General features: G+C 45.3%; 1 protein-coding gene across 10 annotated transcripts in view; it reads right to left on the bottom strand.

The window, feature by feature from the left end:
* sorbs2a (sorbin and SH3 domain containing 2a) overlaps window positions 1-21,256 on the bottom strand; it is a 92,859-nt gene that overhangs the window by 9,030 nt on the left and 62,573 nt on the right. For 8 of the 10 annotated variants that reach the window (XM_060916710.1, XM_060916714.1, XM_060916718.1 and 5 more), the window contains 7 exons: window positions 20,481-20,641; window positions 17,456-17,517; window positions 16,172-16,269; window positions 15,838-15,952; window positions 11,057-11,185; window positions 10,418-10,582; window positions 9,468-10,325 (listed from right to left, as the gene is read on the bottom strand). In XM_060916710.1, the coding sequence (XP_060772693.1) occupies window positions 9,468-10,325; window positions 10,418-10,582; window positions 11,057-11,185; window positions 15,838-15,952; window positions 16,172-16,269; window positions 17,456-17,517; window positions 20,481-20,641 (1,588 nt within the window). The remainder of the gene's footprint in view (window positions 1-9,467; window positions 10,326-10,417; window positions 10,583-11,056; window positions 11,186-15,837; window positions 15,953-16,171; window positions 16,270-17,455; window positions 17,518-20,480; window positions 20,642-21,256) is intronic. The other 2 variants (XM_060916715.1, XM_060916719.1) reach the window with 2 other exon arrangements.

Below are 21,256 nucleotides of genomic sequence, written 5' to 3'. Positions count from 1 at the left end.
CCAGAATTACTTTAACACAATCTATTCACTGCAGAAAAAAATTGGACTCCATCAATAATTAATTTATTTATGAGAAATTGAAAACCAGAAAATTAAAATTATACAGTATATTTTCATTTTTAAATTACTAACTTTGAATAGATATCCTCCACTGATTAATTGTTGTTGTCTAATTATTAATTGTGGCTCCTGTATGGTATTTAATGGTTGCGATTAAAGTTGCGGTGTTTTTTAGGTTTTTGTTGCGACTACATTGCAGGAGGAAGTGAAAGTTGCGAGAAATTGTTGCGATTTTCTCTTTGTGATTAAAATTGAGTGATATGTTAAACATTAAGTTATTACTGAAAAACTATTGATTAAAAAAACAGACACTGAGAAATGGTCCTATAAACAACTTTACCAATATAAAAGATTACCAGGACTACAAAAATGCAGAAAAATAGGCTTTACTTATCCAAATGCACCTGTTGGTTCAAAAGTTAAAGTGCATAGAACCTCACAGCACAACATGAAGTTACCTTAAAATATAATATAAATGCCTCAGCTTTCATGTAAGTAAAAAACAAAACCTATTAATACTAGTACTGTGTGCAGGCAGTCTCTCCTGAAGACTAAATTAAACAATAATTATAAACTAATAAAATAAATGGCTCAGGCTTCATAGAAGAAAAAAAACAATTTGAACAGAATCTCACAGTATGATGCTGAAGCTGCCTAAACAATGGAAAATAAAATACCATTTTGGTAAAAATGTTGGCATCCATTAATTTATTGTATTAAGTAAAAAAAATAAAGTGCACACAGTCCTTCACTGTAAACATAACATACTTTCAGTAACAGAATTTAAGCCTATATAAACACTGACTCGCACATGCTGCTTCTCTTGAATGTATACACGGAAGTAAGGCGGAATGTAGTTTGTCGACGTCACCTCAAGACGACGCCAACGATTGGTCAAATTTGCAGGAAAGTTGCAGTGATTGGATATAATTGCTACACCGCCCTGAATTCACGGGGATTGGTTGAGTTTGCGTTGAAGTTGCAAATCGCAACATCATGAAATCCTGGAGGGTCTGGTAAACGACCGTTTACTTTTCAGCTGAAATACACGAAGCGGTATTGGCCGGTTTCGCAAGCAGAATATTGCGCATGCGCACATCGCTCTTTCCGAAGAGAAACATCCGGCGATTCATCAAAACAATATGTCGAGTGAGATGCTTTGGAAATCATGTGAATAAACTGATAAATTTGATATGTAACCCGAATATCGGCGTATTTTGGCACTTGTCCGATCGGACAAGTAACTGAGACGATGAACTTGTCCGACATAAAGTATCACTTGTCCCGGACAAGCGGACAACTGTTAATGTCGAGCCCTGCAAGGTCCTTGTTACTATGAAGTGGCTTTGAAAGTGGATGTTTTTTTCTTTTCTTAAACGTGATTGTTTTTTTCCGCAGGTGACACTGAGACAGTCTATCAGTAATCACTAGGGTCGGGTCACGTCACGTCCATTGACTGTATAAAATCAAGTTCAGTGATTTCTCAGCATTATTTAACACGATCAGTTGATGGCAGAATGGAAGAAGGCGGTTCTTCTGGGGAATGCATGCACTCATGGCCATACCTAGAACCCATGTTTCAGTTTTCTGAAAGGATTAAAGATTTGTTTCGTTTTAAATGTTTGCTTTGTTTGCCGAAAACGAACCACATAACAGCCTACAAAAACTCGCCATCCAACCTGCAGAAGCATATTGACGTATATAAACGTTTTATTCCAAGAGAAAGGTTGCAACGAAGTTGTCTGTGGTTTTAGAGCTAGCGATAATGTTACAATAGCTATGCAGTCTGGTTAGTCAAATGACTTTCTATGGATTTGCCCGCTAAGTTGCCGTAGCCTTGTCCACGGCTAACGTTTACTCATAGCGAGTTAACTTGGAAACTGTTAGTTAGCATGTAAAAACAGAGTTACGCTAACATGAATAACGTTAACTTATCTGAAGTGTTAGGGTTTTGCTGGGATTCAAACCTGGTTCGCTGGTGTGATAATCCAGCAAACCCCCACTAGGCCACCAGGGGGATGACTCAAGTGCAGAGGCATGAGGCGGAAGTAGAAAAGTATCAAAAACAGTTTATTTACACTATGTACAATCCAAGGGAAAAAAACAAAAAGAATAATCCAAAGCTCAGAAGATAAACAAAAATAAAATATCCCAAGGTTCAAAGTCCAAAATCCAAATAAGAAAAAAGGCAAAAACTCAAACGCTCAGAAGATCAAAAAGGTCAAAAACAAAATCCACAAAGTCCAAAAGAAAGAAGTAAAAACCAAGAATACAAAGACACAGGCAAGGTACATGGGACAGAGGGAACTAGCACTAACAGCATAACATAGGAAAAAGACTCCGTGACAAGGGAACAGAGGGGTATTTATACACACACTAAAATAGGACACAGGTGACACTAATGAGGACTAGGTGGGGCACAAGACACATGGAAAACAACAAACATAAAACACAGAAACAGTGGCGGCCTCTAGAGGCCAAAACAAACATGACAAGAAAAGGAAATAACAGTGGCCTCTAGAGGCCAAAACAGTCCCAGTCCTAACAGGACCCCCCCCTTCTAGGAGCGTCTCCTGACCTTCCCAGGGCGATCCGGATGGGCCGAATGGAAGTCCTGACACAGTTCTTTATCTAAGACGTCCCGAGCGGGAACCCAGCAGCGCTCCTCAGGACCATAGCCCTCCCAGTCCACTAGATATTGAAGCCCGCCACGGACCCAGCGGGAGTCAAGCAGGCGATGCATGGTGAACACAGTCTGACCCTGGAAGATGCGGGGGGGGGGTTCCTAGGGGCAGGGGCATACGTGGATGTCAGTACGGGCCGCAACAGGGAAACATGGAATGTGGGGTTGATTCTCAGAGTCCGGGGCAACTGGAGCCGGTAGGCGACAGGGTTCACCCTGCGCACCACCTCGAAGGGGCCAATGTAGCGAGGAGCAAGCTTGTGGTTGTCCACCCGCAGCGGAAGGTCCTTAGTGGACAGCCAAACCCGCTGCCCAGGGCGGAAAGCGTGGGCAGGTCTTCTATGGCGGTTGGCCTGAGTCTGGTTGGTTCTGGAGGTCTGGATAAGGGTCTTCCTGACCTTGCTCCAGGTCTTGCGACACCGTCTCACATATTGGTTGACCGAGGGCACCCCCGCGTCCTCCTCCTGGTCCGGGAACAGAGGTGGCTGGAACCCGAATTGGCACTGGAATGGCGACAGCTTGGTGGCCGATGACTGCAGGGTGTTGTGGGCGTACTCAGCCCATGGCAGCCAGGTGCTCCACGATGTCGGGTTATCCATAGCCAGGCCTCGCAGGGTGGTTTCCAGGTCCTGGTTGAGCCTCTCCGTCTGGCCATTGGACTGTGGGTGAAACCCAGAGGAGAGGCTGGCAGTGGCTCCGATGACCTTGCAGAACCCGTGCCACACTCGGGAGGAGAACTGGGGCCCTCGGTCTGAGACGATGTCCTGCGGGAGACCAAAAACTCGGAAGACATGAGTTTGAATAATAGTTTATGAATAATAGTTTAGCAGTTTCAAGAGCAGAAGGGAGCTTGCACAGTGGTAAAAAGCGGCAGGCCTTGGAGAATCTGTCAACTATGACCAATATGTCAGTGTTACCTTGTGACTCAGGGAGACCCGTGATGAAGTCGACTGCCACGTGGGACCAGGGACACCGGGGAATGGTCAGAGGATGCAGGAGACCCTGGGGACGCTGTCGCGGGTTCTTGGTTCTGGTGCAGACTTCACAGGACAGGACAAATGACCTTACTTCCTTCTCCATGTTAGGCCACCAGAAGCGTCTTTTCAGGAAGTCCAGGGTCCTCCGAGCTCCTGGGTGGGCGGTGAGAGGGGAAGAGTGACCCCACTGAAGAACCTTGGCCCGGGCTTGATGTGGGATGTACAAGAGGCCCGGTGGCCCTGTCCCAGGACCGGGGTCCTGGCGTTGGGCTCGTCGGACGGCCTCCTCAATACCCCAGTGGACAGGGGCCACAATCCGGGACACAGGGATAATAGGCCCGACTTCACTCTCCCTGTTAGTGGCAGAGAACAGCCTGGACAGTGCGTCAGGTTTGGTGTTCTTGGAGCCGGGATGGTACGAGAGGGTGAAGTCAAACCGACTGAAAAACAGGGCCCACCTAGCCTGTCGTGGGTTCAGTCTCTTGGCTTGCTGGAGGTACTCCAGGTTCTTGTGGTCCGTCCAAACCAGGAATGGACGTTGCGCTCCCTTCAGCCAGTGCCTCCACTCCTCAAGGGCCAGTTTGACCGCTAGCAGTTCTCGATCCCCCACATCGTACCGGGACTCCGCAGGACTCAGGCGGTGGGAGAAGTAAGCGCAGGGGTGCAGCTTTCCTTCCGAACGTTGAGAGAGCACCGCACCGACACCACTGTCCGAGGCGTCCACCTCCACGATGAATGGTTGGGAGGTGTCCGGGAGGACCAGAATGGGTGCCGTGCAGAAGCAGTGCTTGAGGTCTTTGAACGCCTTTTCCGCCTGAGGAGACCAGACATAAGATCCACCTGTCCCTTTGGTGAGGTCCGACATGGGTGCTGCTACAGAACTAAAGTTCCTGATAAACTTGCGGTAGAAGTTAGCAAATCCTAAGAACCGCTGAACCTCTTTGACGGACTTGGGAGTGGGCCAGTCCCGGACGGCCAGGGTCTTAGCTGGGTCCATTTGGAGTTGGCCTGTCCGTACAATAAAACCCAGAAAGGAGACCTCGGGAACATGAAATTTGCATTTCTGGGCCTTGGCGAACAGATTGTTCTGTAGCAGCCTCTGGAGAACCTGGCGGACATGGTGGCGGTGCTCCTGCATGGTCTTAGAAAAGATAAGGATGTCGTCGAGGTAGACAAAAACGTACAGGTTAATCATGTCCCTCAAGACGTCGTTGATTAGGGCCTGAAAAACAGCTGGTGCGTTGGTGAGTCCGAAGGGCATCACCTGGTATTCGTAGTGCCCAGACGGGGTGTTAAAGGCAGTCTTCCACTTGTCTCCCTGTCGGATACGGATGAGGTGGTATGCGTTCCGTAGGTCCAACTTGGTGAAGACGGTGGCGCCTTGGAGCAGGTTGAATGCTGTGGACATCAGCGGAAGGGGATATCGGTTGCGCACAGTGATCTTGTTCAGGCCCCTGTAGTCAATACATGGTCGGAGCCCCCCATCCTTCTTGCCGACAAAGAAGAAGCCGGCACCAGCGGGTGACGTGGAGGGTCGAATGAACCCAGAGACCAGGGCGTCTTTGAGGTATTCCTCCATGGCCTTGCGTTCTGGCTGAGAGAGGGAAAACAGTCTGCCACGAGGAGGGGTAGTCCCAGGGAGCAAGTCGATGGCACAGTCGTAAGCACGGTGCGGAGGAAGAACGGCGGCCCTGCTCTTGCTGAAAACTTCCTTAAGATCCCAGTACTCTGTGGGAACTTGAGATAACTCGGTGAGATCAGGAGGCTCGGCAGGAGACACAGGAGAGCTAGAGAGCAGACAAGAGGCATAGCAAGCAGGACCCCACTCCACAACCTGGCTAGTGACCCAGTCTATACAAGGGTTGTGGCACGTAAGCCAAGGGAGACCTAGAATAACTGGGAACTCAGGTGAAGGAATCAGGTGCAGGGATATTTCTTCCTTGTGACCTTGAGACTGGAGGAAGACTGGAGAAGTTACTTGGGTGACTCTTCCGTCACCTAAGGCTTGGCCATCCAGGGCAGACACAGACAGTGGGACTTCAAGAGGTGCAGTCGGGACATTGATACTTTGGGCGAAGTGAATATCCATAAAGTTTCCAGCCGCCCCGGAGTCTAACAAGGCCTGACAAGAGTGGACAGACTCACCCCAGGAGATGGAGACCGGGATGTAGACTCCTTGGCCAGGGAGTTCAGGAGAGAGGGTAGGCCCCGTCACAACCCTCCCTTGGCTGGACGGGGCGGTCCTTTTCCCAAGAGTTCGGGACATGATGCTCGGAAGTGACCAGGCTTGCCACAGTAGATGCAGCACTTGTCCCTCCTTCTGCGCTCCCTCTCAGATGCGGAGAGGCGAGTACGACCCACTTGCATGGGTTCTGGACAGTCACTGGAAGAGGTAGACGGGCTCCAGGTAGAGGCAGGGAGGCTGGGGAAGCTCAGGACTTGGCGGCGTTCTCTCATCCTGTTGTCCAGACGAGTAGAATGTGAGATCAGTGTTTCGAGGTCACTTGGGCATCCGATAGAAGCCAGACCATCTTTGATGGGGTCAGACAGACCATGGTGGAAGGCTGACACCAGGGCAGTCTCGTTCCATCCACTTACTGCTGCAAGCGTCCGGAACGAGATGGCGTAGTCTGTGACGCTTCCCCCTTGCCGGATGGACATGAGCTTTCTGGCTGCGTCTTTACTGATGTCTGCTTGATCGAAGACACAAAGCATCTCCTCAGTAAACAGCTGGAAATCAGAGCACTCAGGTCCCTGTCTCTGCCAGATAGCAGTGGCCCAGGCTCGTGCCTTACCAGCTAACAAGGTTATCACAAAGGCAATCTTGCGGCGATCTGTAGTGTAGGTGGTAGGCTGAAGCTCAAAGGTGAGTTGGCACTGGGTAAGGAACTCTCGACACTCACTGTGCTTGCCGTCATACCTCTGTGGTGCAGGAAGGCTGGGTTCGCGAGGTGAAGAAGGCAGCATGGCAGGAGGCACTGGAGCAGGAGGGGATGGTGGGGTAGAATCAGGCGGAGGAGATGGGGGCAGAGAAGTCAGCTGTGCCAGGGTTTTCCCAATCTGCTGAAGCAGTACCTCGTGGCGAGTAAGGGTCTCATGTTGGCTTGTGAGAGTCCGTCCATGAGTGTCCATTGTGGATCCGAGGCGTGTTAACGCAGCCATCATTCCCTGAAGGTTGGCCGGGTAGACAGATGAAGCAGCCTCTGCTGAGTCGGTCATGACGGAGTCTTTCTGTTAGGGTTTTGCTGGGATTTGAACCTGGTTCGCTGGTGTGATAATCCAGCAAACCCCCACTAGGCCACCAGGGGGATGACTCAAGTGCAGAGGCGTGAGGCGGAAGTAGAAAAGTATCAAAAACAGTTTATTTACACTATGTACAATCCAAGGGAAAAAACAAAAAGAATAATCCAAAGCTCAGAAGATAAACAAAAATAAAATATCCCAAGGTTCAAAGTCCAAAATCCAAATAAGAAAAAAGGCAAAAACTCAAATGCTCAGAAGATCAAAAAGGTCAAAAACAAAATCCACAAAGTCCAAAAGAAAGAAGTAAAAACCAAGAATACAAAGACACAGGCAAGGTACATGGGACACAGGGAACTAGCACTAACAGCATAACATAGAAAAAAGACTCCGTGACAAGGGAACAAACAGAGGGGTATTTATACACACACTAAAATAGGACACAGGTGACACTAATGAGGACTAGGCGGGGCACAAGACACATGGAAAACAACAAACATAAAACACAGAAACAGTGGCGGCCTCTAGAGGCCAAAACAAACATGACAAGAAAAGGAAATAACAGCGGCCTCTAGAGGCCAAAACAGTCCCAGTCCTAACATGAAGTCCTTTCAGAAATATGTTTTAGCATAATCTTGCCAAATAAACAGAATGTAGAAATCTTTCTTTTCTAGTGACGTTAGCTACCCAGTATGCTTTCGAGTTTGAAAAGAGTTTGCTAGCATGTCAGGTGGAGCTTCACTGACTAGCTAGTTTAATGTTAAACTACCATGATAGCACAGCATGCGTTCCTTTTGTGAATTCACATTTCTGTCGTTGGTAGCAGCATTAGGTTTTCTAAGCGTTATGGCAAATACAACGTTGTGTTGACAGAAAATGTACTTTTAATACTTAAGTATTTTTAAAAGCAAGTACTTCAGTACTTTAACTTAAATAAAAATTTGACTGGACAACTTTCACTTGTATCAGAGTAACATTTGACCGGTGGGATCTGTACTTTGACTTAAGTAATGAAGTTGGGTACTTTGTCCACCTCTGCCAGCAAATAGACAAACTATCATAACCGGTGGAATAGCATGCCTACTATAAATCCACCAACATATGGAAAAACTACTGTAAGTGTTAGAGCAGCATGTCTACTGTTAAACACTAACCACTGTAACTGTCAGAAAAGCATATTATTCTGTAAATACTGTACACATTACAAAACATGCAAAATAGGGGTGTAACGATTCATCCACTACATCAATGAATCGATTTATTTTCCTACAATCCAACTACAACGATTTGTGCTCGGCAAGTTGGCCTTCCGGACGACATACATCGATCTAATATCGTTTTAAAAGGTAATCAATCGATTGTATTGATACTAGGAAATAACGCATTGGATTTAAGCACGTCAGACTTTATACTGATGTGTTTTTTTAGCACTTTTAATGATAAAGGCGTTAAACGTTACCCGATTCAGTCTGCCTGTCTGTGACGTCATCGTCACACGCCAGCAGCAGCACAAATCAAAACATAGCATGATGGCAGATAGCAGAGGAGAAGCTGGCGAGCGGGAAATTTTCAAACCAGCATTACAGTCCAGTGTGTGGAAACACTTCGGATTTTGCAAGGACGGAGTGTATAGTCTACATAGTTGTATGTAGACTATGTAAAGCTCAAGTTAAGTACCACGGCAACACCACGAATCTTTCCAACCACCTACTTAGGTGCCATGGGATTTCACCGACTAACACTAAAAGTCCAGGCACCTCTCGCAGCGTTCCTGCTGCAGCAGCAGCGCAAGGTGCAAGCTCTGCAGAAGCCTCAGGCCTCGCCAGCATGTTTAGTCAGAAACTAGGCCAAAACTCAACTCGAGCGAAAAACATCACGGCAACAATTGCCAAGTTTATCTGCAAAGACATGCGACCCTACAGTGTGGTTGAAAATCCGGGGTTCTGTGAAATGATTCAAACATTGGAGCCAAGGTACAAGATACCGAGCCAACCACACTTTTCAGAAAAGGTTATTCCTGCATTGTACAAAAGTACAAAAAATGACGTGAAGCTGTCGCTTTCTCAAGCTGAACGAGTAGCGATAACGACGGATGGCTGGACGTCATGCTCAAATCAAGGGTATGTGACAGTTACCTCTCATCACATTGATCCAGAGTGGAAAATGAAGACATTTGTTCTGCAAACCAGAGTTTTAAATGAAGCTCATACTGGTAAAAATTCACATACTGGTGGAAAAAAAACTTCACCTGCACTGTCCAGTATCCAGGTATTTATTTCAGTCACACTGGTTTAATTTTTGGCTAAAAAGTTACTGGATCGATTTCAAGGTCACTGAATCGTTTCAGATCGTATCGTTCTAAATGAACCAAAATCGTCCTTGAATCGTATCGGCAACCATGAATCGTGATTCGAATCGAATCGTTGTTAAAACGAATCGTTACACCCCTAATGCAAAAGGGAAAAAATCTATTTCAAAGTTTTTATAGAAAACACACCATGTTCTACCTCATGTGTCGGAGCATCGTTTATAGGATAGAAAACAGAAGATCTAATAGGCTCATCACCCTCTTCCTGTATGTACAGCTGAGGAAGCCTCGCCTCAAAGCTGTCTGTTGTTGGTTTGGGAGGTTCTGGGAATCTGTTATTCAGTACGCTTGATGGTTTCCCGTAAAACCCCTCATCATCAGGTGGATTTTCTGATTGGCTGGTCAGACTCATAGACTCTTGACATGGTTTCGTTAGCGGTAACCTATTAGCTGATGCTAGCACACAGCTTTTAGATGATTTGTCAGCTAATGGTGTACAAGGCTCCAGGGATTCCACTTCCTGCAATAACTGATTACTGAGAAACATTGTCAGAAGTTTGTCGTAGGGATTTGGATGGGTTTTGAGTATCTCTAGGTCTCGGTTTTGTTGCTGTTCCGCGATCAGTGTTTTATGTCCGGTCACCTCTGTATCTACAACGTACAGCTCTTGATTCTGATCTGAAATCGGCTTCTTGGGTAACGGTGTTGTGTGTGCGGCTGGAAAATGGTTCCTGCTGTTAAATAAGTGGGAGTGGTCTGTCACAAGAGAGGTGGGGTTGGATAGAAGAGGTGGGGACATAAGAGGAGGGGGTGGAGGTGAATTTGAGATCATGGACAAGGGCTGGAGTGTGGCTGATGCTTGACTGAGTGGTGAAGGAGTGGCTACTGGGTGGGTACTGGGATAGTGGATGATGCTAGGAGGTGGTGGAGTGGGCGGGACTGGAGTGCTGCAGGGAGAAGGGGAAAAGGCTGTGATGCCCAGAGTGAGGGACAGCCATTCACTGGTGACCTCTTGAAGGTGGGGGTAAGGGGCGGAGCCAAGGGAAGCAGGATGGGGCTTATAGAGAAGTAAAAAGAGAGAAAGAATAAGCAAGTGACGAAAAAAAAGTGATTGATTTTGCCTATTCTTTTGCTGTAGATTAGCCTCACCTTCTGCGCCCTGTATGTGTCTACACGGTGGCCAGGACTTTTAGAAGGGGATCCCTTGATGACATCAACATATGACACAGGGAAAATCCCCTGCTTATTGGAACCAGGGATCCTTCCTTCATACCAGTTCTTATCAACTTTCCTCAGCAAGATCACTCTCTCTCCCTGCAAAACACACACAGACACACATATAAATAGTACTGATGAATTTGTAAGGCGACCACTCAGTATAGTCCTCTCTGTTTGAGTGGTTAGACATGTAAGAACCAAAGGCATAAGTTAGCTAGTGTCTGAGGTAAATGACTTAACTAGCTCGCAGTTATTGTACTTATTAAATCATCCATATGCATAACGTGAAGGCAGCGTGACAGAAAAAAATTAGACAAAACCACCAAGAATATCAATATTTCCCTCAGATGGGTTAGTAAATTACTCAGAAAAGACTCCATAATGCGAAATTTACATTGTTACAATTAACATCGACTGCTAATACAAGTTCCATGCCATTTTGATAAACACCAACATCACCCCCAAAAAGAAAGAAGATTATTTCAGAAGTATAAATACTACCAAGAGTGATTCGGTACATGTGGATTTTCTCGTAAATATAGGGAATGCATGTTAGTGTGCGTCTCTTGCCTTCCTGAGCGAAAGCTCCACGTTGGTATCGGCGTTGAAGTTGTAGCGAGCCACGGCCTCTCCCATCTCCCGGAGCTGGGCTGGGGGAGGAGGACGCACCGGCTGCTTCCTTTCTGGAGACACAACCTTCTGAGAGACACACAGAACCACAAAATAGAGATTTTTTCCAAAAATCTTTCTAACGTACACTCACCGGCCACTGTATTAGGTACACCCTTACACCTGCTAGTAGTTTCGTATGGTTTATTTCACACCTCTATGTTAGTGCACCATTGTTGGAATATTGGGCCTGCCTCATAAATTGAATTGTAACCTCCAGGTATAGCTGTTTGTGGGCAGTGAGGGACCAGGTGGTCCATGTCTTGTGGTGCCTGTTGGGATTTTGGACATGTTGGAGTGTCACGATACCGCCATTGGTAGAGGTTCACAGCGTTTCGTCCACTTTTTGATGAAATTCTATTGGATTGGACCCACTCACGTCTTGAGTCAAGGGGCAGAGTCAAGTACCCTTCTCACCGGGGTAGATTCGTCCAGCAGTTGTATACGCTCATGTTGGCGCTGGGTTGCTTGTTCCCTGCGCAGGTGTGAAGGGGCGATTAATGTCATCACAGGGAGCCAGGCTGTAGGTGTGGCTTTGATGGAACCTGTGATTATTTTCATGGCTGAGTTCAGGGGTACATCTATTTTGTTGGTATGGGAGCAGCGGCTCCAGACTGGAGCACAGTACTCAGCAACACTGTAGCACAGTGCAAGAGCTGAAGTCCGCAAGACAGACTGTGATGCTCCCCAGTTGGTACCAGCTAGTTTTTTTATTATTGCACATCGCTTTTTGAGTTTCTGTGCTGTGGCCTCGCAATGTTGTCTGAATGTTAGCGCTCGATCTAAAGTAACCCCCAGGTATTTTGGGCTTAAGTCTGAAGGCAAAATATTTCCTCCAATGTTATCACGGACTTGCAGTGTCTGATTTGCTAGGTGAGTGTTTAAGTGAAATACAGAGCTAACAGTCTTTGTGACATTCATTTTCAGGTACCATTTGTTAAAAAAGATGTGTAGTGTTTCCACGTCTCTTGTTAGGGCATTTTCTAATATTTCAAATGAACGTGCCCGTGTGGCAATAGCTAGGTCATCTGCGTATCCAAATTTTAGGGATTCCGTGGGTGGCATGTCATTTATATAAATGTTAAAAAGAGTAGGTGCAAGCACTGAACCCTGGGGGACTCCGTTCTGTATTTATTTGGGTTTGCTCATCTGGTCAGCGATGCATACAAAGTAGCTACGGTTTCCTGTCATTTTGTAAAGCAGCCTCAGTGTGGCTCTACATTTTACATATGACGACAGCTTGAACATGAGCCCCTCGTGCCACACTGTATCATAGGTGGCTGACAGGTCTACAAAGATGGCACCAACTTTCTGTTTGTTTTCATATCCTGATTCAATGTAGGAGGTGAGAGCTAGAACTTGTTCTACTGTGTCGCGCTGGGTTCTGAAACCTGCTTGTTCTGGTGGAATATGCGCATTTAGGACAGGCTGTAGTCTAGCAAGAAGCACTCTTTTGAGTAGTTTGAATCCACAGCACAAGAGGGCAATAGGCCGGTAGTTACTTGGAATATCAGCCTGTTTTCCTGGCTTTAGGAGGGCTATTATTTTTGCTTGTTTCCAGGGAGTAGGGAGGTCCCTGCCAGCCAGAATAGATGATAGGGCTGTTGCCATCCAGGCTATTGCACTTTTTCCGAGGTGGGTCAGCATGTCTGGGTACACGCCATCTATTCCAGCAGCTTTGCCATTTTTTATTTGTTTTATTGCAGTTGTGAACTCTGAAACTGTAATGTCTCTGGCAAGTTCAGTTCTGTTAGGGCTGTTTCTGAAGTTGTGCTGGTATTTTTTATGTATGTTGGTTTCGAAAGGGTAGTTTGATTGGCGTTTGCTCCTTTGTTTTATTTCAGCAGCTATTTCATCAGCACTAATTGGAGGTTTTGAAGCTTTTTTCTGGGAGTTATTTGAGTCAAGTTTCTTGATCATGTTCCAGGCATGTCTGCTGCAGTGTCTGAAATCCAAGTTCTCCGTAGCTTCCACCCATCTAGCTCTTCTACCCTCTTCCAATGAGCTGAGTAGCTCGTCAGCAGTGTCGGGGTCCTGGGTTCTCTCATATTCCAAGAGGAGCTCATTGCTTCTCTCTGTCCAGCAGTGTATATAGTTTTTCCTGTATCCACGGGGGATGTTACGTTTTGCACTCTTTAGGATGAGTTTATTGAAGCGTGATATGTTGTTGGCCGTTGCTGGTATTCTTTTACATACTCTATCTATGTAGGTTGAATATGTCTCCCAGTCAGCTTTTCTAAAGTTCCATCTCGCTTTTGGTAGTGAACTTATAATTGGTATTGTCCTGCCTATTGTTACGAGGATTGGGCGATGCTGGCTGTTTGGGAAGTCTGTCAGTACTTCTCTCCTGATGGGAAGAGGTGATTGGTTCTGGTCTTTGCTTGCAAAGACGAGGTCAGGGTTGTATTCTCTCTGCCATCGGGCAGAGAGAAAAGTGCCACGATCTGTTGGGTTGAAGATTAGGTGCATATTACTATCATTTGCCCACCTCACAACCGCTTCTCCTGCTTCATTGCAGGTCTGGTAGCCCCACTCATGGTGGTGGCTATTAAAGTCGCCAAGAACTACAGCTGGATGCTGTAGGCTTGGTAGTGGGGGTTCAGGCCATGAGGATTGTGGGGGTTTGTATATGTTTGCAATTGTTACCTCCCCTATTTTAATGATGGACTTGTGTATATTCTCATCATGTATGCAGGATTCTATGACTTCTACTATTGTAGGGTTTTTTGCATATATTATTGTCCCATATTGTACATGGTCTTCCTTTGTTATTATTGAGTACCCTGGAATTGAGAATTTTGAGGGTGGAGCATTCTCTCTGACATGTGTCTCTTGCAGAGCTAGGATATCTATGTCATGTTCATGAAGCAGTCTAAATAGGTATTCACATTTAGCCATCGAGAGTCCTTCAACATTTACCGTCAAGATCTTAATAACGCTTCCTAGTAAGATGGCTTCTTCTTGTTTGTCGTGGGGACCTAACTCACTTATCGGTCCTACAGGATTCCCAGCTGCAGGGCCGCGGTCCTTATTATCCTGGGCGACGACCGAGCCAGTATGGTATTTCCTTTTTCTTCTATTCATGAATTAGAGGTGTGCGTCCGGGAGTAGGCAAGCCTAGTTCAGACACCGGTTTTGGATCATTCTTTGTTTCCTCTTTGCCTCCGCCAGTCTAGCGTGATTGAATCATTGCTAGCTTCGCCTTTGGGTCCTTAGAGTACTCAGCCTCCGCACGACGACAACGTGATGATCCTTTGCAGAGGTACACCTGCTGTTTAACTGAAGATTTGTATCTGCATGAATGTTCACTTCAGACATGGGAAAAAATTGTGATCTCAAAGTGTGACTTTCACTGTGGCATGGGTGTTGGTTTGAGCCAGATGGATTGGTTTGAGTATTTCAGAAACTGCTGATCTCCTGGGGTTTTCACACACAACAGTCACTAGAGTTTACACAGAATGGTGCGAAAAACAAAAAAACATTGAGTGAGCGACAGTTCTGTGGGTGGAAACAAACACCTTGTTGATAAGAGAGGTCAGAGGAAAATGGCAGATTGGTTCGAGCTTTTTTTGCCAGGTAGAATAGAGCAACTCATAGCAATTCTTTACAACTGTCATGAGCAGAAAAGCATCTCAGCATGCTACAGCAGAAGAGCACATTGGGTTCCTGTCCTGCAGCCAAGAACAGGAATCTTAGAATCAAGAACAAGTTCCTGTTAAAGTGGCCAGTGAGTGGATTTACAGTAACAAAATCAACAAACTACCAAAACTGTCTGAGTAAACCCACTAACCAGTGAGGAAATCTTATATACTGAGAAACCTTATACTCTGGAAAATATGTAGCTATATTTAAAGGTAGACTGCCTTTCAGATTTTTCAAGTGTAGGTCAGAAAAATAATTTTCCCTGACACCCAATTATTTTTGTTTAGTGGACCGAAAGCTACCGAATTCAAATCACAGACTTCCAATTTAATGGAACAATTAATGAATTTAGGGCCATGTGGCCCTAAATTCTCCGCTATTTTTTCCTGCTTCACCGTGACCCAATTCAAGCTACTACATCATGCATCACGTGGTGGGCTTTCCTTGTTTACGCAAGGCATTGTGGGATACAAATTTGAAACAAGAGAGAAAAATGGAGGACGTGGATGAAATGTGAAAGACCGACTACAGTAACGGAAAGCGAGAAGAAAAGACATTATGTTGCGATGGAAAGGAAATGCAGGACCAAACTAATAAATATCGGCAGTCAGTGAGCACCTCGGTGTGATCCGCTGTTCGTTTAGCGACAGAATGATGTAACTGTCAGTGCACGGTCAAAGTAAACCTGTAGATGGCAGTAATGCAACAGTGGATGCCAGCTGCCACAAAACCCTAAAGATGAAGAAGACGACGACGATTAAGGTAAGCATGCACATGCACACACGGACTTCCTCTGTCTGCTTGACTGCGAAGCGAGCAATTTCATGCACATTATTTGCTAGGGAATCCCCTCAAATTAAATTACTTCCCAGCCACAGAATGGTCTGTTTTTTTTGTTTTTTTGAGATATTGTAGAAATAAACAGATATCACAATGACCAAATTTCAGAGGGAACTAAATTTCACCGATTTTATGAAATCGAAAGGCCGTATAGCTTTAATAATGCTGTGTGTTTACAGATATAATAAACACACACACACCTCGACGTAAGAAATCGGGAATATCCCGATGCGTCCTTTGTGTTCTCCCTCATACCAGTTGCTGTCGATCTGTCTGACAATGTTGATTGCATCACCCTTCTTAAAGGAGAGTTCTCTGCAAAACACACACAACACACTTTTTGAAACAGAATTTATTGTACATCAATTCATTAGAACAAAACCACACAAATGTGACAGGAAACTGAGTATAAGAGAGATATGTCTGACTAGATTCGTTTTTAATGAAACAGTACAGTCATAACATGAGAGCTGGGACAGTATGATGTCATAACCATGCGCCAGAAGCACGTCGTTTTGTTTAGCATGTACTCACTTGCTGGTCTGAGCTTTAAAGTCGTAAATAGCCCTGGCAGACTGTCTCTGATGGAGAAGAGAAGACAATATGAGATATGTCCTCTGCTTAGAGGACACCTAGGAAACAATCAGAGAGAACGTCAAATGTTCTCACTGTCATTTTATTATTTATTGTACAGTAGGGTCTACTATGTTCGGAGATGTGGGTGTGGAAAAAGTGTGGACTAGAAGCATGTTTATTAGGGTTGTAACCATAGTTCCTAGAGACAGACAGAGCAGAATGATAGAGCAGATGTGACAAATATTTGAAGATTGTCATGCATTTTTGCACCTTTAATTAAACCCTCATCAAGACATAAATATTTTATTAATACACAATTTGAAGAAAAAAAAATCCTTTCCTAAGTGTTGCATGTTTTGTATTTGCATACTGGAACACAAATACTCTGACCAGACTTTGTACATATAACCAGGGTGCGATTTGTCAAAAAAACAGAAGGGGGGATGTTTTTTTTTTTTAATCATGAAACGTCACAAAATTAAGGTAACAATAGGCTAACAGCTCAATAACATCCGATGATATCAAATGAATAACACTAAATGAAAACGAACACTAAACCAGAGATAGTAAATTCATCGTCCTATCTCTCTGACTAAATACTCAAACACTAACACACAACAAAGTTCGCATTGCTTGTCGCGTTGCTGTGATGTTTCTCTCCCTCCGGATTAAATGGACAGTGACTCGAAAATCACTAAAATACATGAATACTAAATGAACAGTTTGCTCTGATGGCGCAGTTCACATTGTGCGCAGCTTTCCGATTTAAACTGTTTTTTTCTCATCCTTATACTTCCTGTTTCATGGACTGTAACGGATTTGCTTATTTAGTAATTTTAATACAGAATTTACTTTGAAATTATAATCAGACACTCCAACGTCCCCCCTAAAAAAAATCGGCCGTGAAAAAGGCGGCATCCGCCAAAAGGCGCGCTGTTTGCATCCCTGCATAGAACGCAAAGATATTGTTATTATCTACAATGTAGTTATTTGCTGGGGACGTTCGTGAACATCAAAGCTGCCACTTCAGGTCATTTTGAAAGTGAGTGCAATGTAGACCATAGAAAACTGTGTCACAACATGCCTGTCATGTCAACTTTTTTTTTGGTTTGTTTGTTTTATTGACGGGGTTGTCCCCGAGGATTTTTTTTCAGCAGAGATAAAAACCAGAGGGGGGGATGATCCCCCCCAGCAAATCGCACCCAGCATATAACAATATAACACAATTAAAGGTGTCATTACCTCTCGATCTGGAGTAGGTCTTCTGATCGGAGGTGTGAGGTGACCAACGTCAGAGCCCTGATCTGTAAATTACACATCACAGGTATCAAAGGTGAATGGCACTGAGACATCATGCCACCATGCCAAGAAACCATTTAAATGAACATGATGGGGTTGTAAGATGAGAAAGGTGAAGCACTGGTGGGGGAAAAAAAGAATGATGGGATTAAACAACTGCAAAGCAAAATCAAAAGTGTTTATTTCACTTCCGGTGTACATTTTAAAATAGTGAAAAAAAAATTTCTCCCAGTTGCTTCAGCACATTTTGGTGCACACACCAAAACTTTGAAGAATCTTATTTGGTATAATCAACCAATAATCATTTTTTCCTAAATACCGAAGTCATTGAAGCAACTGGAAAAACTTTACTTACATTGTCACAATACACAATAACATTTGATTTAAAGTAAAAAAAAAAAAATCAATGTTGAATTAAATGCTTCTTTTACATTTTCACCTGATGAATGTAAGATGCATGACCTTGTATGCAAGAAGAAAAGCTGCAAAAACTGATGGACCAAAAATGGCACGAAGCGTATGATATTTAACATGCATTTAACAAACAGACCAAAAATGGATCATGCTTTGTTTTGGGTTTTTTTGCCTCTTTTCCACAAAACACCTGACAAATTTTGATTCATAATCTGAACACATTTTAGATACCATTACTAAAGGAATTAATTGACCAATAAACCATGAGGAAAGAGACTAGCAACACTAGAACTGTGTTAACTGTCTCTACTTTTGTAAAATCTTTAAACCAGCAGAGAAGAGGCAGAGTTTCAAATACACCAGGACAGCGATTTTGTGGGAATGACAATGGGACCGTGTCACTGTGGCAATATTTGAAGGACAGGGTTCTTAGCGAGCAAGGAAATGTTAGTGCAGCTGCACCTGAATAGTAGTGTGCGTTAGAGCTAGCATTCGTGTGCTGGTTGCTGTTGGAGGTATTTGCATGGTGTGGCTGCTGGTAGGAGGCACTGTGGTAAGGCTGGTAGAGGTGGGAGGAGGAAGGAGAGTAAGTCCCCCGCCGAACCCGCAGTGACGAGCTCCTTTCAGGAACTTCTGGAAGCAACTCCTGTAGTAGCCGACGCAAAATGCTATCATCTGGCAACCGAGCAGCTCCCAGCCCTTTCTCAGCCCTTAAGTGGTCATAAATGTCCTGTAGAGCAGCATCTAAAGCCTCATACATTGCTGCCTTTGATTTGTGGTGGCTGGAGCGACTATGGTGCCGCTGGGTTGGTGGGGAACTCCGCTTCTTGCGGAAAGGCACCGGACTGACCAGGAAGGCCAGCTTGGAAAGGCCTGATTCGCTGGGTGATTGCTGAGCAAGTGGAGGCGTGATGGCGGTGCGGCTCTCTTGCTGTGCTCTTTCATGCTTAAGCATAGTGGTGAAGCGAGTGTAGGAAGCTGGGCAACGCCCCTTACATGAGCTGATGAGGTGGCGGTGGTGGTAACCTTGATTCTGACCCAGACTCTGGTGGAGATGGTGGTGGTGGCTGCTGTGGTGACGGCGTCCATGGTGATGGTGGTGAAGATGGTGGTGGTGATGGTGTCCAGAACCACAGAAGCTCTCAGACGATGCTAGTGAGCAGTGGTCCAAGTCACTCTCACTGCAAAAGGAAGATGCTTCTATCTGAATGAAATCACTCAATTCAGAGGCGCAAGCATCCTGTTCGCTGTCTGAGTAGTCCTGCTGCTGGTGCTGGTTCTGCTTGACCACCGGAACTAGGCTGCGATCTTCTGGACCTGGCCGGAGTTGACTTTCTGGGGGACTCCTTGCCCTTTCTGGAGGGTCTTCCTCCTCCAGGAGGGATTCAACAGAAAAGCGGCGCTTGGGACAACTGCTGGCTCGAGAAGACCCTGGCGTGGTGGTGCCTGATGGAGTATTATCTTCGCCAAGGTCTGGCATGGACTTGGACTTTTGGATCAGCTGCTCATACTCTGAGATCCGATTTGGCACCATGCGCTGTGGTACTTCATGCCCAAATGATGCCCATGAATGGAGGCTCTTTCGCTGCTGCTGCTGTTGTCGCTCAAGCTCCAGGATGCGGGAGCGGACAGAATAGATCACTTCCGAGGGCAGAAGCTGTGCCCGGTCGATGTGGTGCATTGTCTTATAAAGCTGCAGGAATCCTGGTGTATCGTGGGCCATTTTGCGCCGGTGATGCCGACGTGCTCTAGGGGATGAATTAAGACTCTTCGCTTGTATCTGTTGTTGACGGGTTCCGCCTTCACCAAGCAGCGAGCCAACACTTTCTGAGCGATTGCCATTTATCCCAACATTACTGTCCGAGAGCAAGTCATCACAGCTGCGAGACTTGAGGCGAGGCGAGGAAGTGCCTGCTTCCTCATCCTCAACGCTGCTCCAAGTTTCAGCACTGTCCTTCTGGCACACCTGCCAACCATTCTTGAAGCTGATAGATTGCTTGGAGCTGCGCAGGGTGGATGTGGAGAAGGAGAGGGTGTCAGAGGAAAGGTGGGAGGACACGTGGTCCATACCTGGGGAGCTCACTGATGGAGATAGAGACTCACAAGTGCCTCCAGCTGTGGAGGCAGCAAATGCAGCATGCCAAAAGAGAGGAGACAGGAGTGGAAGTTAATAGGTTCAAAATGGAGAAAGAGAAAGTTAGTGTGGTTATAAGAAATTTTGAGACAAAGATGCAGCGAGATCATAAACAGATATGCAAGAAAGTGTGGCGCAAATGATAGAAAATATCAGATACAATAATTTCTTGATAGGAAATAAAGTAATTGTTTAGCAAGCTAGCACAAAGCCCGTGAATCTATTATACAGACAATGTAAAGGCACAATCATCATCATGTGCACTATGATTTGCTAACTCAGAGCTATCAAAAATAAATAACTTCTGAAGTTGTGAATACTACAAGAGTGGGTCATGTGTGTGAAATCTTTTCACAAAAATGTTAAAAAAAAAAGTTGGTAGTGTTTGCATCAACTCAATGACTCAATGTGAGTGTGTACCTTTTGCTTTTGCTGGAGAGGAAGGCGAGGAACGTACAGCAGGTTTCTTCAGACTGTTGGATTTATAGGGCTCGAGTCTCGAGGCTGGACGAGCATTCTGCTCATTTCCTGTGCTTTGCTGAGTGACAAACGGCTCCGACTTTCGTCTCTTCCTATAGTCACTGATGGCACCGTGAAGACCAGAACATCACAAAACATTTTGATGATTTCCACTACCCTCTCATAGAAAACAGGAAAATATCCACCAACACATTGTGTTAGTATTAAAATATGCAAAACATATGCAAAATAAGACGCATACATTACTACATTGCATGTCCATTATGAGTACAAGAGTTGCTGATCAGAAGGTTGGGGATTCAAGCCTCAGTACCACCAAGCTGCCATTGTTGCTTCTGAGCAAGGCATTTACCGTACGTGCTCCATGGGCACTGTATCATGGCTAACCGTGTGCTCTGACCTCAGCTTCTTAAACTGGAATATGCATAGCGCACGTGTATACTGCATGTGACAAACAACAGCTTCTAATCTGTTCTATTCACATAGCCTCTGTGATACGCAGAAGACAGTCTTACCTAACACAACTGGCATCTTTCTGACTTTTATCCTCGCTCATCCACCAAATCACCAAAATCCAGCTGTTTAACAAGCACAGACTCGACGGCCAGCAGTTGAGGATTATTTGCCCCAATTTAGTTTGGGGTTCCTCATTAATCCGAATCATTAGGGAAAATGAATACCCCCCTTGTTTGTTTTTTTAAACTGATTATCTAGCT

Source organism: Neoarius graeffei, chromosome 3 (assembly GCF_027579695.1).
Source record: "Neoarius graeffei isolate fNeoGra1 chromosome 3, fNeoGra1.pri, whole genome shotgun sequence".
Classification (NCBI taxonomy): Eukaryota; Metazoa; Chordata; class Actinopteri; order Siluriformes; family Ariidae; genus Neoarius; species Neoarius graeffei.
This window is presented reverse-complemented; position numbering and strand designations above follow the sequence as displayed.